At 48.0% G+C, this 17,576-nt stretch overlaps 2 protein-coding genes across 5 annotated transcripts in view; both read left to right on the top strand.

Annotated features, from left to right (window-relative positions):
• The window catches only part of RAI14 (retinoic acid induced 14), a 102,097-nt gene extending 100,249 nt beyond the window's left edge, over nt 1–1,848 (top strand). For both annotated transcript variants that reach the window (XM_069745974.1, XM_069745973.1), the window contains one exon: nt 150–1,848. In XM_069745974.1, coding sequence (XP_069602075.1) covers nt 150–227 — 78 coding nt within the window. In that variant the 3' untranslated portion in view covers nt 228–1,848. The remainder of the gene's footprint in view (nt 1–149) is intronic.
• Nucleotides 1,849–8,186: 6,338 nt separating this feature from the next.
• Nucleotides 8,187–17,576, top strand: part of TTC23L (tetratricopeptide repeat domain 23 like) — an 83,442-nt gene continuing 74,052 nt past the window's right edge. Inside the window, exons 1-4 of one of the 3 annotated variants that reach the window (XM_069745971.1) lie at nt 8,187–8,248; nt 9,055–9,133; nt 10,311–10,479; nt 10,652–10,775. In XM_069745971.1, the coding sequence (XP_069602072.1) occupies nt 9,069–9,133; nt 10,311–10,479; nt 10,652–10,775 (358 nt within the window). In that variant the 5' untranslated portion in view covers nt 8,187–8,248; nt 9,055–9,068. Of the gene's footprint in view, nt 8,249–8,872; nt 9,134–10,310; nt 10,480–10,651; nt 10,776–17,576 lie in introns of those variants that run through there. The other 2 variants (XM_069745972.1, XM_069745970.1) reach the window with 2 other exon arrangements.

Here is a 17,576-nt window from a genome sequence, read left to right as displayed (position 1 = left end):
TGTCCAAGTTCCTCTTGCTGGTTTTCCGTAATAATCTCCATTGATTTGATAATGATGTTGGTGGAGGATGATGTTGGTGGAGGATGACGTCAGACCCTCTGACCCCGGCTGTGCTATTGCCGCCTTCTAACCTTTTCTGTTTCCCCCAGGGCCAAATGGATGAAGATGTCCAGAAGGTGCTAAAACAAATCCTGACCATGTGCAAGAGTCAGACTCAGAAGATGTGACGCGAGACGAGCAGGATCAGCTCATACAGCACTGCCTCTAATATGACTAATGCTGGAGATCACACGTATGAGTTCTTCTGTATCAGAAAATGACGTTATTTTATACTTTTTTGATAAGAAACCGCCGGTTCCACTTTTTAGTATTTATCGTGGTCAGTTAGCTCCTTATAACAGAACCCAAGAGATGAAACCTGCTGCTTCCCGTAGCGCTGATGTCCTCATTCAGTAGCCTTTAGACAGATACCAGTGTGAGACGCGATTATTTCCTCCTGCAGCCGGTGAGCACCAAAATGGCCGAACTTCAAAGCTCCGCAGTGTTGTAACCGTAAAAGAGAAATAATGAAATGTATTTAGAAAGTGACTCCTGTTTATATGTAGATTATATCTATGTATAAATGGTAATATGATGGTCACAAATGGAAATGCCCTTTAAGGCATCATCACTCAGTTTCCATAGGCTATTGAATGCAAATCTGCTTAATTATGTAGCAAAACTAGAGCAGGGGATTGATTACAGATTGGTTTTTTATAGGTCAGGAATCTTGAGTGTCAACCTATGTGGGCGCCATAGTGTCAGGCCCCGCTTGTCACTAATCTTTGCCAAAATACACATAGGACTAAAGAAGCAGAAAATAATTTCTAGCAACTTGAGGGTAAATGTTCCTTATAGCATGCCCCAACTCTCCTTTTTTCATGGGATTGTCCCTTGAAATAGAAAGGGGGGCTTATTCAGATGAACCCAGAAAAAGTTTTCCTAGTTCTTCAGCGGTGGGGATTATGCAAATAAAGCTAGAATGGGTGTTCCTGGTTCTGCAGGGGTGGGGCTTATGCAAATAAACATAGGATGGGTGTTCCTGGTTCTGCAGGGGTGGGGCTTATGCAAATAAACATAGAATGGGTGTTCCTGGTTCTGCAGGGGTGGGGCTTATGCAAATAAACCTAGAATGGGTGTTCCTGGTTCTGCAGGGGTGGAGCTTATGACCATAAGCGTAGAATGGGTGTTCCTGGTTCTGCAGGGGTGGGGCTTAAGGTGGGATATCACGTTTTAGTAGGTGAAGGACACTAATTGCTGGTTATTTGTGTAGATAGATGCAGTTATTCCCCCAAGTCGGCTTCTTTCCTATAAACAGCGCTAGGAAATCCCACAACCCCATTTGCTACATGTAGCACTTTCGATTTTCCTCCGTTAAGCCCCCATTAGTTGAAGAGTCTCCAGGTAAATGTTGTAGCACCTACTCCAAATACATAACCCCCTTTACCTCCCTGACCACAACAGTTAAAGGTAGCAAAGTAATTTAGTTTTCTATGCAGTAATATTATTTTAGATTGATACCTTTTTAATATTATATGTTAAATTTATGTAGCCTTTTTTTTTTGTTTGTTTTTTGTTTCGGTTATTGTAAAAAAAATAAAAATGAAAAATGTTTTGCTGCTTAATTTTATAGATCGGAGTAGTAAAATATATACATTGGTCTAACTTTCCAGAAACGTTAGAAATTATTTTATATACAGTTTATGTATTTGTTATGATGGGGTTTATTGCCTAATAATGATGTCTGCATTGTCTGCCACTCCAGCAAAATAAAGGAATAATAAAAAAATAAAATTACCAATAAATGATCGACTGCGTTATAGTATTATTTATTATATTATTTATGGCTGTGTTCAACTTCATAATCGGATTTTATCCACCAAACCCAATTACCCATTACATCAGGCTACGGCTGCTCCCCCCGTGACTGCGCCTGCTCCCCCCCCCCTGTGATTGTGCAGGCTCACCCCGTGATTGCGCCTGCTCCCCCGTGACTGCGCCTGCTCCCCCCCCCCCCTGTGATTGCGCCTGCTCCCCTGTGATTGCGCCTGCTCCCCCGTGATTGCGCCTGCTCCCCCCGTGATTGCGCCTGCTCCCCCCCGTGATTGCGCCTGCTCCCCCCCGTGATTGCGCCTGCTCCCCCCCGTGATTGCGCCTGCTCCCCCCCGTGATTGCGCCTGCTCCCCCGTGACTGCGCCTGCTCCCCCCCCCCTGTGATTGCGCCTGCTCCCCTGTGATTGCGCCTGCTCCCCCCGTGATTGCGCCTGCTCCCCCCGTGATTGCGCCTGCTCCCCCCGTGATTGCGCCTGCTCCCCCCGTGATTGCGCCTGCTCCCCCCCCGTGATTGCGCCTGCTCCCCCCCCCCCGTGATTGCGCCTGCTCCCCCCCGTGATTGCGCCTGCTCCCCCCCGTGATTGCGCCTGCTCCCCCCCGTGATTGCGCCTGCTCCCCCCCCGTGATTGCGCCTGCTCCCCCCCCCCCGTGATTGCGCCTGCTCCCCCCCGTGATTGCGCCTGCTCCCCCCCCCCTCCCGTGATTGCTCCTGCTCCCCCGTGATTGCACCTGCTCCTCCTGTGATTGCACCTGCTCTTCTGCGATTGCTCCTGCTCCCCCCCCCCCCCCTCCTGATTGCTCCTGCTCCCCCGTGATTGCTCCTGCTCCCCCGTTATTGTGCATGCTCCCTCGTGATTGTGCAGGCTCCTCCCGTGATTGCGGCTGCTCTTCTGTGATTGTGCCTGCTCCCCCCCCCGTGATTGCTCCTGCTCCCTCGTGATTGCTCCTGCTGCCCCGTGATTGCTCCTGCTGCCCCGTTATTGTGCAGGCTCCCTCGTGATTGTGCAGGCTCCCCTGTGATTGCGCCTGCTCCCCCCCGTGATTGCGCCTGCTCCCCCCCGTGATTGCGCCTGCTCCCCCCCCGTGATTGCGCCTGCTCCCCCCTTCCCCCCCCTCCCGAGATTGCTCCTGCTCACTTGTGATTGTGCAGGCTCCTCCTGTGATTGCACCTGCTCCCCCGTGATTGCGCCTGCTCTTCTGCGATTGCTCCTGCTCCCCCGTTATTGTGCAGGCTCCCCCGTGATTGTGCAGGCTCCCCTGTGATTGTGCAGGCTCCTCCCGTGATTGCGCCTGCTCCCCCGTGATTGCGCCTGCTCTTCTGCGATTGCTCCCGCCCCCCCTGTGATTGCTCCTGCTCCTCCCGTGATTGCGCCTGCTCCCCCGTGATTGCGGCTGCTCTTCTGTGATTGTGCCTGCTCCCCCCCCCCCCCCGTGATTGCTCCTGCTCCCTCGTGATTGCGCCTGCTCCCTCGTGATTGCGCCTGCTCCCTCGTGATTGCGCCTGCTCCCCCCGTGATTGCGCCTGCTCCCCCGTGATTGCGGCTGCTCTTCTGTGATTGTGCCTGCTCCCCCCCCCCCCGTGATTGCTCCTGCTCCCTCGTGATTGCGCCTGCTCCCCCCGTGATTGCTCCTGCTCCCTCGTGATTGCGCCTGCTCCCCCCGTGATTGCGCCTGCTCCCCCCGTGATTGCTCCTGCTGCCCCGTGATTGCGCCTGCTCCCCCGTGATTGTGGCTGCTCTTGTGATTGTGCCTGCTCCCCCCCCCCCCCCGTGATTGCGCCTGCTCCCCCCGTGATTGCTCCTGCTCCCCCCGTGATTGCTCCTGCTGCCCCGTGATTGCTCCTGCTCCCCCGTTATTGTGCAGGCTCCCCCGTGATTGCTCCTGCTCCCCCGTGATTGCTCCTGCTCCCCCGTGATTGCTCCTGCTCCCCCGTGATTGCGCCTGCTCCTCCTGTGATTGCGGCTGCTCTTCTGTGATTGCTCCTGCTCCCCCCCGTGATTGCTCCTGCTCCCCCCCCCCCGTGATTGCGCCTGCTCCCTCGTGATTGCGCCTGCTCTTCTGCGATTGCTCCTGCTCCCCCCCGTGATTGCTCCTGCTCCCCCGTGATTGCGCCTGCTCCTCCTGTGATTGCGGCTGCTCTTCTGTGATTGTGCCTGCTCCCCCCCGTGATTGCTTCTGCTCCCCCGTGATTGCGCCTGCTCCTCCTGTGATTGCGGCTGCTCTTCTGTGATTGCTCCTGCTCCCCCCCGTGATTGCTCCTGCTCCCCCGTGATTGCGCCTGCTCCTCCTGTGATTGCGGCTGCTCTTCTGTGATTGTGCCTGCTCCCCCCCCCCGTGATTGCTCCTGCTGCCCCGTGATTGCGCCTGCTCCCTCGTGATTGCGCCTGCTCTTCTGCGATTGCTCCTGCTCCCCCCCCCCCCCCCCCCCGTGATTGCGCCTGATACTTTGATTGCTCGGTCTCCCCCACAATTGTGCTGCTCTTCCGCCATTGTGCCTGCTCCTCCGTGATCCTACCTAAAGTCCTCCCTCTGCAATGTTGGGCCAGTGCACCCCTAACCGGCCCCATCCGGTCCTATCCCGCTTACACCTATGTGCCCGTGCCTGCAGGACATAAGGTATGTAACGTGCCAGTATAAAAACGCTAAAAGAAAGTTATTTTGGTAATAATAAACCCTTTTTTATCTTAAAATTTATCAGAAAGATTAATAAAATATTTTAGGAAAATTTTAGGTAAAAAGTGAAAGTTATTACATTTTGCACCAATTGGCATATACTGAAACATACTGAAACAATTGGTGTAAACCAAAAGATCAATCATTGTAATTTTCTATTTTGTATGAGAAGTCTGAGCTGCTTTGTGTTCTTAATTTTTTCATACTTCCCTTTATCAAATGGTAGGGACCTAAAACAAGTCTGTGTAGTGTAGAGAGGCAGTATACTGTGCAGCTTCTCTGGTTGAGTAGATGTTGCTCTATGTAAACAGCTGTCACCAAAGGTGCAACCTGAGGCTCCAGGATCTACATGCAAAAGCCCCGACTACCATGAATCATGGAGAGAATATTCCTTTTTTTCTGGCGTTTTCATCTTCATTTTTTTTTACCCCTATTTTCTACCGTACGGTAACGAAAAGCTCCAGGAGACAGCGAGGCCTCGGCAGTCCCATGTAACAAGGGGGTCACTCCAGGTTTAGCAGATCTGTCTGAGCCTCATGTCATAACACAGCAGAGGAAATGGAAATAATAATAATAAAAAAAACAAAAAAAAAACAACACCCTCCTGCCTCCTTAAATCAGCGTCATGGAGGCCGGGATCATCAGGAAATCACTTTGTATTAGGAAGATTGTCCAAGAAGCAAATGAGCAGAAAACTCATCAAGGCGGGTGTGCTGTAAATATATGCGCAAATTAAAGACGTTTTATTTGCGCTGAGGTGCATCCTAAGATGGGAGGAAAGAAATTACATAGAATTTGGATAGATTAGCTGATAGATCGGATTTTATCCAGTGACCAAATGTCTTTTATTGTAGAATGCATGCACTTTATACTGACTCATAACTATTTCCGTTATGAGATGCACCACTACTCCCAGCAATGGGGAACCGCCATGGGTACAAGGTTCGCACCGAGTTATGCCAATTTGTACGTGGGCAGGTGGGAACAAGAAACCAGCTACAGACATGACTCACTACGGACGAACCTGGTCCTATGGCAGCGTTTTATTGACGACCTCTTTTTCTTTTTTTTTTAAATATATGGTCTGGTGGCCCTAATTGATTGTCCAATTTTTTTTTGTCACTGAATTAAATAAAAACAAATATATATTTTTTTTTTTAATTTTACTGGAACCACCAGCACGGGGTCAATGAACTTTTTAGATTTAAATATAGAAGAAGGAACAATCCAGACTCGACGTATTGTACAACTATATTTCATTAGATGGCTGCCTTCTTCCGAGTTGGCTTCTAAACGTTCCAAAGAGCCAACTCATCCGGGCACACAGGAATTGCTCCAAGACACAGGATTTTAATTTGGAGGCGAATCTCCTGACCAAATAAAGTTCTACGACAAACGATATGATGAAAGCTCTTTGATCCAAACTAAAAAAGATAGTGGAAGATTTACCAAGAACAAAGTTACTTCAAAATAAGGTGAAAGAAAATAACCACACAGTGACTGACGCCGTCCCCATTGTCACGCACTTTAATGCCAACACCCACATTCTTAAGAGAATTGTAAATAGATACTGGAACATCTTGAAAGAGGACAAAATAATTGGGGAATATGAGACCACGGGGTCAGGGGTCCACACTCACTGTATGAGGCTTGTACCCAAGGATCGGGTAGAAGTAGATGATGGAGCACACGAGTATCGATTCCTCCTATCCCAAGAGCTTAAAGTGGTCTTCCAGCTCCATGTGGGGTCCTCCATGTAGTCCACTGGAATATCCCCATACGATGACCCATCATACTCCCATACAGGGTCCACATAATGCCGCCATATGATGCAAATGCTGAACTATAAATAATGGTTACATGCGCATAACCCTAATGGTGAAGAGGTTCATGAGAACTTTCCTGGTGGTCTAGGGAAGCAAATGGTTTAATAGATCCCTAGGTAACATCTGTGGGCCTCTAGTTTAGTAAAGGTTACATAATTGGTGGACTGGGGTAGAGATAATTGCTCAACTAATGTTAAAGTAACCATAGCACCCCTGGTCTTCTACGGTCATGAAGGTAACGACCTGGTCATCTAGGTTGGTGAAGGATAAACGGCCCTGGTCATCTAGGGAAGGAAACGGCCTTGGTCCTCTAGGGTAGGGAAGGAAATAGCCCTGGTCATCTAGGGAAGGAAACGGCCTTGGTCCTCTAGGGTAGGAAAGGAAACGGTCCTGGTCCTCTAGGGAAGGGAAGGAAATGGGCCTGGTCCTTTGGGGAAGAAAACAGTCCTGGTCCTCTAGGGAAGGAAACTGCCCTGGTCCTCTAGGGAAGGAAACTGCCCTGGTCCTCTAGGGTAGGGAAGGAAATCGTCCTGTCTTCTAGGGAAGGAAATAGTCCTGGTCCTCTAGGGAAGGAAACGGTCCTGGTCCTCTAGGGTAGGGAAGGAAATGGTCCTGTCCTCTAGGGAAGGAAATGGTCCTGTCCTCTAAGGAAGGAAATGGTCCTGGTCCTCTAGGGAAGGAAACTGCCCTGGTCCTCTAGGGTAGGGAAGGAAATGGTCCTGTCCTCTAAGGAAGGAAATGGTCCTGGTCCTCTAGGGAAGGAAACTGCCCTGGTCCTCTAGGGTAGGGAAGGAAATGGTCCTGTCCTCTAGGGAAGGAAATGGTCCTGTCCTCTAGGGAAGGAAATGGTCCTGGTCCTCTAGGGAAGGAAACTGCCCTGGTCCTCTAGGTTAGTGAAGGATGAACGACCCTGGTCATCTAGGGTAGGGAAGGAAACGGTCCTGGTCCTCTGGGGAAGGAAATGGACCTGGTCCTCAAGGGTAGGGAAGGAAATGGCCATGTACAGGTCATGAAGAGGTGTAGAACAGTTAACATAAAGAATACCTTTTGACGTCTCTATTGAGTTTTCCCCAACCTCAGTCACTACAACTCCCATCATGCCCTGAGTGCTCACATTGGACTTAGTCTCCCCCCAGATTGCTGCTGGGGGTCTCACACTCAGGAAGCCATGTGCCTGGTTTCTGTGCTTAGATGTGACCCTGGGATATGAGGGAACAGATGATGGCTGTCCCACATTACACGGAAATGAGCCAAGGGCCGGATCACATGTGGTGGAAATAGAGATGCCATGCTTCCATTCAATGACAACAAGCAGAGATCATGAAAACCACAAAGAATTCCTGCAGAACAGAAGAGCAAGGAAAGTCCCAGAGAAGAGTCTCTGTTCATTACATGGGGCAGTGCTGCCACCATGTGGCTATTATGGGTATTGCATATTGAACATTAAAGGGATTGATCGTAAATGAAGCTTTTATACAGCATTTTCGCCCTTTTTGAACAAATATTAGATTTTAATGTATTGATTGACTTTTAGTAAGTGAAACCGATTTATTCCCAACCTGCTCCATAATAAGAAAACCGCAGGTGTGGAATCTGCACAAAAACCGTGGTAAATCCGCAATAAATCTGCAGGAAAAACGCAGTGGACCATTCTACGTGTGCACATAGCCTAAATGACTTCCTGGCAGCGACCACACTCACAATGGAGGACATGGAAGCAGGACCCACAATGCACCAGAGTGCCCACACCCCGCTCCTGTTGTCAAGATGCTTCTTCTAAATCCCCATAGCAACGAGACAAGCGGTGTAAACAAACAAAGCACAGAGGGCTGGAGGCTGAAACACAGAGACGAGGGTCAGCTGTGAGGAGTACGCAGGTTGTATGGGGGCGTCCGGGGTAAATTAGGAAACTGCGGGGTTCGCAGACGACGCTCATTTTTGCATTCGTAGAGACCGGCAGGGAGACGGATCACATGGACTCTTTGCTCTCATTTGAGGGTCCCCTTAACCCTTTAACGACAGCTGTTTTAGGCCTTAAAGGACAAAACTAATTTTTTTTTTTTTTAATTGAGTCGTTTCTTTTTATTTTTCCATCTGTCCGTGTTTTTACGGGTCAGGTTATATTATTAATGCCATTATTTTGCGGTGCGTGTCGTGTACTGTATAATTTTAATTCATTTTTTGAGGAGGGAAAGTGGGGAAAAAAGCACACAAATCAGCTACAGATATATTTTGTAGATTTTATTTTTTACACTAAATAATGTTTTATTCCACAACTCATTATAGACGACTTGATGGAAATTTTGTAAATGTTCCAATGTTTATATACAATTTAATTTTTTTCACATTAATGCCCCTGATGACATCATTAATGCCCCTGATGACATCACTGATGTCCCTGATGATGTCAGTAAAGCCCTGATGACATCACTGATGCCCCTGATGACATCACTGATGCCCCTGATGACGTCAGTGACTCCCTGTATTGTGATGTCTGACACTGTACCACAGTCCGTATTCTGCTACCTTAGTGAAAGAGCCATGACAGGCCTACGGGGCTTTTATTAAGCTCCCTGTTACCATGGCAATTAAACAACTTTTCGCTATTTACTATGATAACCAAGGAGTTAAATGGCCGACCACCGCGATGAAGAAATGACCCACGCCGTTATTTTTATTACAGCTGTCCTGGAGATAATGTCGTCTGTCCCGATACGTATCCCCACCGACTCCGTGTTCGAGGACCTGGGATCGCTGTGCTCGTACGTAACACTGTCCGCCACGATCCCACACAATAAAAGATCCAGCCGCCATTATTGTGTCCATAGTGTCCCGAACTTCAGGAGCGCCGGAAACATTGCCCCCATAACAGGATGAGCCGCAGAGACCCCATCTAAGGGCCGGTCTCAGTGCCCCCATAACAGTGCTGGGCTCAGTTCCCCCCATAATAGGGCCTGCCCAGTGCCTCCATAACAGTGCCGGTCTCAATTCCCCCATAATAGGGCCTGCCCAGTGCCTCCGTAACAGTGCTGGTCTCAGTTCCCCCATAATAGGGCCTGCCCAGTGCCTCCGTAACAGTGCCGGTCTCAATTCCCCCATAATAGGGCCTGCCCAGTGCCTCCATAACAGTGCCAGTCTTAGTTACCCCCAAAATAGGGCCTGCCCAGTGCCTCCGTAACAGTGCTGGTCTCAGTTCCCCCATAATAGGGCCTGCCCAGTGCCTCCGTAACAGTGCCGGTCTCAATTCCCCCATAATAGGGCCTGCCCAGTGCCTCCATAACAGTGCCGGTCTCAATTCCCCCATAATAGGGCCTGCCCAGTGCCTCCATAACAGTGCCGGTCTCAATTCCCCCATAACAGGGCCTGCCCAGTGCCTCCATAACAGTGCCGGTCTCAATTCCCCCATAACAGGGCCTGCCTAGTGCCTCCATAACAGTGCTGGGCTCGATGCCCCCTTAACAGTTCCTGCTCTACTAGACCCATGCCAGTGCCCGATCACAATGCCTGCTTTAGTGCCCCAATAACAATGCCCAGCGCCCCCATAGCAGTGTTGGTCTTAGTGTCCCTACTACTCTTCCTGCTCCCATGCCCCCATAACAATGCATTTCTTTTGCCCTTATAACAGTGCCCCACCTTTGCCCCATAACAGTACCTGCTCCAGTGCCCCTGTAATAGTGCTCTCCCCAGTGCCCCCATAACAGTGCCCCACCTTTGCCCCATAACAGTACCTGCTCCAGTGCCCCTGTAATAGTGCCCCCCACCCTTTCCACTCATAACAGTGCCCCACCTTTGCCCCATAACATTGCCCGCTCCAGTGCCCCTGTAATAGTGCTCTCCCCAGTGCCCCCATTACAGTGCTAGTCTCGGTGTCCCCACAATAACTCTCCTGGACCTAAAAATGATATTCCAGACTTGTGTTTTCTTTTGTTTACTGAACAGGACCCCAAAATCTGTCCTTGAGGAAGACGATGGCGGCCCCCCAAACTGTACAGAGAGGTCATGTGACGGAGCAGAGACCCCGGCCCCCGACATGAAGACTCGGATGCTTCCGGTGGACAAGCTGGCCCGGACTCAGATGATGGTGGCGCAGTACACCAGCGACAACAAGGTGACCCCAGAGGTCTGTCCGTAGTCATGGGGGGCTGCGGACCCTCCGAGGACGGCAGGATTCCTTCTCTCATCACTTTCAAAGCAAGAGATAAAAATGTCACCTCCACTAAAGTGTTAGCAGTTTTTTTTTAATTTTTTGCACATTTTTCAGCTCATCTTCTTTCCAGCAGTTGCTGAAGGCACACAAGGAGTTAATCCGCTGCGTGGCCCTAAGTAGGATCGTCCACGGGGACGGCCACTGGAGGCTGGCCATGGCCTTCGCTGAGCTGGCACACAGCTACCTGACTGTGAGAGGTGAGTCCACCGCCAGGCGCCCCACCCACCGCTGTGCGGCACACTGACATCCACCATGGCCGGTCATTGACCAAAGGAAGCCAAGACTGATACCGCCAGCTAGTGGCCAACCTGGGACCTGCAGGACAAACGCGTCACGTTAATATTCGTTATATCCTATTCATCACTCATTTCTCAGTTTGTTACTGGGTATCAGGCCAGAAAAATGGTATCGACACGGGGCCCAGACTGGAGGGGCCATCGGGACATTGTTATGTATATTAAGGGGGCTTCCGAAGATCAAAAAAGTGGCCAAAGGCAGGAAATGTGGTAGAGATCCCCCGCTTCCCCGACACTGCGGCTCTGATGTCCCCAACCGGTCTATGGCTGCCAACTCCGAAGTCAAAGACCAGTGAGGTGCAATGGTGCTGGGCTGGGGGCTACAGTGCCTTGCAAACGTATTCGGCCCCCTGGAACTTATCAACCTTTTCCCACATATCATGCTTCAGACATAAAGATGCCAAATGTAAATTTTTGGTGAAGAATCAACAACAAGTGGAACACAATTGTGAAGTTGAACTAAATTTATTGGTTATTTTAAATTTTTGTGGAAATTCAGAAACTGAAAAGTGGGGCGTGCAATATTATTCGGCCCCTTTACTTTCAGTGCAGCAAACTCACTCCAGAAGTTCATTGTGGATCTCTGAATGATCCAATGTTGTCCTAAATGCCTAATGATGATAAATATAATCCACCTGTGTGTGATCAAGTCTCCGTATAAATGCTCCTGCTCAGAGGCGTAGCTAGAGCTTTTGCCGCCCGGGGCTGTTCCCGAGTTTGGCGCCCCCCCCGGCTCAATACACACAAAGGTTATCAAAAATGGTTTTCCTATTTTGCTGTTTTGTAGAACTTAAACTGGGCCTAATGGTGTCACCCCCACATGCCACACCTGTGACTTAATACCACCACACCATGACCAGGCCACATAGTGACCGAATAATACTACATACAAGGGACAAATACCACCGCAACATTTCCAGACCACATATTACCACCACATAGTGACTGAATACTACAATACTGATCAGTAATAAAAAAAAAAACCACAATACTATCACCATAAGTGCCAGTATTCACAGGAGATCTGTACTTAGTATGCAGTGTCTGTGTAGAGGTAATACAGTGATCACTGGTGACATAGTACACAGGAGCTCTGTATATAGTATACAGTGTATAGTGTCAGTGTATAGGTAACACTGACTCACCAGTGACGTCTCTAGGTGAAGTCCTTCATCTTTCATCCAGCACAGACCGCCATCATTCCTTCCAGCCAGGACTCGTTTCTGCAGGAAATAACACAGTTATCTCGAGCTCCGCTTGCAGAACACATTACTTAATTTTTCACAACTTCTACATTACATCACATGAAGAAAAAAAGGTGATATAGTGTCACTCTGCACAGTAACAGGACCGCCCCCCATTTAAAACAGTATACTCAAAAAATAAAATAAATACATCACTGCAGTAATAATATCCCTTAATTATCCCCTATGGTAACACTATTCCCTACCCTGGCCCCGTTTATCTCATTCCTGGCTCCAGCCATATGTTCTCGCATCCTGCCCTCATGAGTATCCATTCTACCCCATATAATCTCCCCATCCTGCCCCACCAGCCTCCATCGTTTCCGTCCTGCCCCATGATCCAATCCTGCCCCGTGTCTCCAATCATGCCCCGTATCTACATTCTGCCCATGCCTCAAGTCCTGCCCCCAGTGTGTCCAGCATATTACCCCCATGTTGTCCAGCAATCTGCCCCAGTGTGTCCAGCATATTACCCCCATGTTGCCAGCAATCTGCCCCAGTGTGTCCAGCATATTACCCCCAGTGTGTCCAGCAATCTGCCCCAGTATGTCCAGCACTGCCCCCAGTGTGTCCAGCAATCTGCCCCAGTGTCCAGCCTTTCCCCAGTGTGTCCAGCAGTCTGCCCCAGTGTGTCCAGCATATTACCCCCAGTGTCCAGCATTGCCCCAGTGTGTCCAGCATATTACCCCCAGTGTGTCCAGCAATCTGCCCCAGTGTCCAGCATTGCCCCAGTGTGTCCAGAAGTCTGCCCCAGGGTCTCCAGCATTGCCTCAATGTGTCCAGAAATCTGCCCCAGGGTCTCCAGTATTGCCCCAGTGTGTCCAGCATTCTGCCCCATGGACTCCAGTATTGCCCCGGTGTGTCCAGCAATCTGCCCCATGGTCTCCTGTATTGCCCCAGTGTAACATAGTAACATAGTAACATAGTAACATAGTTAGTAAGGCCGAAAAAAGACATTTGTCCATCCAGTTCAGCCTATATTCCATCATAATAAATACCCAGATCTACGTCCTTCTACAGAACCTAATAATTGTATGATACAATATTGTTCTGCTCCAGGAAGACATCCAGGCCTCTCTTGAACCCCTCGACTGAGTTCGCCATCACCACCTCCTCAGGCAAGCAATTCCAGATTCTCACTGCCCTAACAGTAAAGAATCCTCTTCTATGTTGGTGGAAAAACCTTCTCTCCTCCAGACGCAAAGAATGCCCCCTTGTGCCCGTCACCTTCCTTGGTATAAACAGATCCTCAGCGAGATATTTGTATTGTCCCCTTATATACTTATACATGGTTATTAGATCGCCCCTCAGTCGTCTTTTTTCTAGACTAAATAATCCTAATTTCGCTAATCTATCTGGGTATTGTAGTTCTCCCATCCCCTTTATTAATTTTGTTGCCCTCCTTTGTACTCTCTCTAGTTCCATTATATCCTTCCTGAGCACCGGTGCCCAAAACTGGACACAGTACTCCATGTGCGGTCTAACTAGGGATTTGTACAGAGGCAGTATAATGCTCTCATCATGTGTATCCAGACCTCTTTTAATGCACCCCATGATCCTGTTTGCCTTGGCAGCTGCTGCCTGGCACTGGCTGCTCCAGGTAAGTTTATCATTAACTAGGATCCCCAAGTCCTTCTCCCTGTCAGATTTACCCAGTGGTTTCCCGTTCAGTGTGTAATGGTGATATTGATTCCCTCTTCCCATGTGTATAACCTTACATTTATCATTGTTAAACCTCATCTGCCACTTTTCAGCCCAAGTTTCCAACTTATCCAGATCCATCTGTAGCAGAATACTATCTTCTCTTGTATTAACTGCTTTACATAGCTTTGTATCATCTGCAAATATCGATATTTTACTGTGTAAACCTTCTACCAGATCATTAATGAATATGTTGAAGAGAACAGGTCCCAATACTGACCCCTGCGGTACCCCACTGGTCACAGCGACCCAGTTAGAGACTATACCATTTATAACCACCCTCTGCTTTCTATCACTAAGCCAGTTACTAACCCATTTACACACATTTTCCCCCAGACCAAGCATTCTCATTTTGTGTACCAACCTCTTGTGCGGCACGGTATCAAACGCTTTGGAAAAATCGAGATATACCACGTCCAATGACTCACCGTGGTCCAGTCTATAGCTTACCTCTTCATAAAAACTGATTAGATTGGTTTGACAGGAGCGATTTCTCATAAACCCATGCTGATATGGAGTTAAACAGTTATTCTCATTGAGATAATCCAGAATAACATCCCTCAGAAACCCTTCAAATATTTTACCAACAATAGAGGTTAGACTTACTGGCCTATAATTTCCAGGTTCACTTTTAGAGCCCTTTTTGAATATTGGCACCACATTTGCTATGCGCCAGTCCTGCGGAACAGACCCTGTCGCTATAGAGTCCCTAAAAATAAGAAATAATGGTTTATCTATTACATTACTTAGTTCTCTTAGTACTCGTGGGTGTATGCCATCCGGACCCGGAGATTTATCTATTTTAATCTTATTTAGCCGGTTTCGCACCTCTTCTTGGGTTAGATTGGTGACCCTTAATATAGGGTTTTCATTGTTTCTTGGGATTTCACCTAGCATTTCATTTTCCACCGTGAATACCGTGGAGAAGAAGGTGTTTAATATGTTAGCTTTTTCCTCGTCATCTACAACCATTCTTTCCTCACTATTTTTTAAGGGGCCTACATTTTCAGTTTTTATTCTTTTACTATTGATATAGTTGAAGAACAGTTTGGGATTAGTTTTACTCTCCTTAGCAATGTGCTTCTCTGTTTCCTTTTTGGCAGCTTTAATTAGTTTTTTAGATAAAGTATTTTTCTCCCTATAGTTTTTTAGAGCTTCAATGGTGCCATCCTGCTTTAGTAGTGCAAATGCTTTCTTTTTACTGTTAATTGCCTGTCTTACTTCTTTGTTTAGCCACATTGGGTTTTTCCTATTTCTAGTCCTTTTATTCCCACAAGGTATAAACCGCTTACACTGCCTATTTAGGATGTTCTTAAACATTTCCCATTTATTATCTGTATTCTCATTTCTGAGGATATTGTCCCAGTCTACCAGATTAAGGGCATCTCTAAGCTGGTCAAACTTTGCCTTCCTAAAGTTCAGTGTTTTTGTGACTCCCTGACAAGTCCCCCTAGTGAAAGACAGGTGAAACTGCACAATATTGTGGTCGCTATTTCCTAAATGCCCAACCACCTGCAGATTTGTTATTCTGTCAGGTCTATTAGATAGTATTAGGTCTAAAAGTGCTGCTCCTCTGGTTGGATTCTGCACCAATTGTGAAAGATAATTTTTCTTGGTTATTAGCAGAAACCTGTTGCCTTTATGGGTTTCACAGGTTTCTGTTTCCCAGTTAATATCCGGGTAGTTAAAGTCCCCCATAACCAGGACCTCATTATGGGTTGCAGCTTCATCTATCTGCTTTAGAAGTAGACTTTCCATGCTTTCTGTTATATTTGGGGGTTTGTAACAGACCCCAATGAGAATTTTGTTACCATTTTTCCCTCCATGAATTTCAACCCATATGGACTCGACATCCTCATTCCCTTCGCTAATATCCTCCCTTAAAGTGGACTTTAGACAAGACTTTACATAGAGACAAACCCCTCCTCCTCTCCGATTTTTACGATCCTTTCTAAACAGACTGTAACCCTGTAAGTTAACTGCCCAGTCATAGCTTTCATCTAACCATGTCTCGGTTATTCCCACTATGTCAAAGTTACCTGTAGATATTTCTGCTTCTAGTTCTTCCATCTTGTTTGTCAGGCTTCTGGCGTTTGCGAGCATGCAGTTTAGAGGATTTTGTTTTGTTCCAATCTCCTCGCTGTGGATTGTTTTAGAAATGTTCTTACCTCCCTTCTGAGTATGTTTTCCTGGGTCGTCTTTGTTCGAGTCTAATGTTTTTCTTCCCGTCCCCTCTTCTTCTAGTTTAACGCCCTCCTGATGAGTGTAGCGAGTCTTCTGGCGAATGTGTGTTTCCCAGGTTTGTTGAGGTGTAGTCCGTCTCTGGCGAGGAGTCCATCATACCAGTAATTCACACCGTGGTCCAGGAATCCAAATCCTTGTTGTCTGCACCATCGTCTTAGCCAGTTGTTTGCATCAAGGATCCTGTTCCATCTCCTGGTGCCATGCCCGTCTACTGGAAGGATAGAAGAAAAAACTACCTGTGCATCCAGTTCCTTTACTTTCTTCCCCAACTCTTCAAAGTCCTTGCAGATTGTCGGTAGGTCCTTCCTTGCCGTGTCATTGGTGCCAACATGTATCAGAAGAAATGGGTGGACGTCCTTGGAGCTGAAGAGCTTTGGTATCCTATCGGTCACATCCTTGATCATCGCACCTGGAAGGCGGCATACTTCTCTTGCAGTTATGTCCGGTCTGCAGATGGCTGCTTCGGTGCCTCTCAGTAGTGAGTCTCCCACCACCACCACTCTTCGTTGCTTCTTGGCTGTACTTTTTGCTGTCACTTGTTGCTGTGTGCCCTTTTCTTTTTTGCTTGCTGGTATTGCTTCATTCTTAGGTGTGCCATCTTCATCCTCTACAAAGATTTGATATCGGTTCTTCAGTTGTGTGGTTGGTGATTTCTCCATGGTCTTCTTGCTTCTTTTGGTCACATGCTTCCACTCATCTGCTTTTGGAGGTTCTCTGACACTTTTTGCACCTTCTGTGACCAGTAGAGATGCTTCTGTTCTGTCTAGAAAGTCTTCATTCTCTTTGATGAGTTTCAAAGTTGCTATTCTTTCTTCCAGACCCCGCACCTTTTCTTCTAAAAGGGCCACTAGTCTACACTTCTGACAGGTGAAATTGGATTCTTCTTCTGGTCGATCTGTGAACATGTAGCACATGCTGCAGCTCACCATGTAGGTTGTCACATCTGCCATGTTGCTCCTAGATCCTGCTGACTTGCTGTGTGTTTTCCTTCTTGTGTAATCTACTCAGCCAAGCTCTCTTGCAATAATGTCCTACAGGCAAAAATTACGGCGCGCGGTTTGGTGATGCTTTCGAAGCAGCTGGTCCCGGCTGTACCCAACGATCTTCTAGCTTAGGGAGACTTCGCTTCTCCCAGAAGGCACCTGGAATATGCAAATTAGCCTCCTGAAGCTTGAATCCCTGGTTTGGTGATGCTTTCGAAGCAGCTGGTCCCGGCTGTACCCAACGATCTTCTAGCTTAGGGAGACTTCGCTTCTCCCAGAAGGCACCTGGAATATGCAAATTAGCCTCCTGAAGCTTGAATCCCTGGTTTGGTGATGCTTTCGAAGCAGCTGGTCCCGGCTGTACCCAACGATCTTCTAGCTTAGGGAGACTTCGCTTCTCCCAGAAGGCACCTGGAATATGCAAATTAGCCTCCTGAAGCTTGAATCCCTGGTTTGGTGATGCTTTCGAAGCAGCTGGTCCCGGCTGTACCCAACGATCTTCTAGCTTAGGGAGACTTCGCTTCTCCCAG

The sequence above is a fragment of the Ranitomeya imitator genome, chromosome 1, assembly GCF_032444005.1.
Source record: "Ranitomeya imitator isolate aRanImi1 chromosome 1, aRanImi1.pri, whole genome shotgun sequence".
In the NCBI taxonomy this organism is placed as follows: domain Eukaryota; kingdom Metazoa; phylum Chordata; class Amphibia; order Anura; family Dendrobatidae; genus Ranitomeya; species Ranitomeya imitator.
Note: the sequence above shows the minus strand (reverse complement) of the source record. Positions and strands in the feature narration are given on the sequence as shown.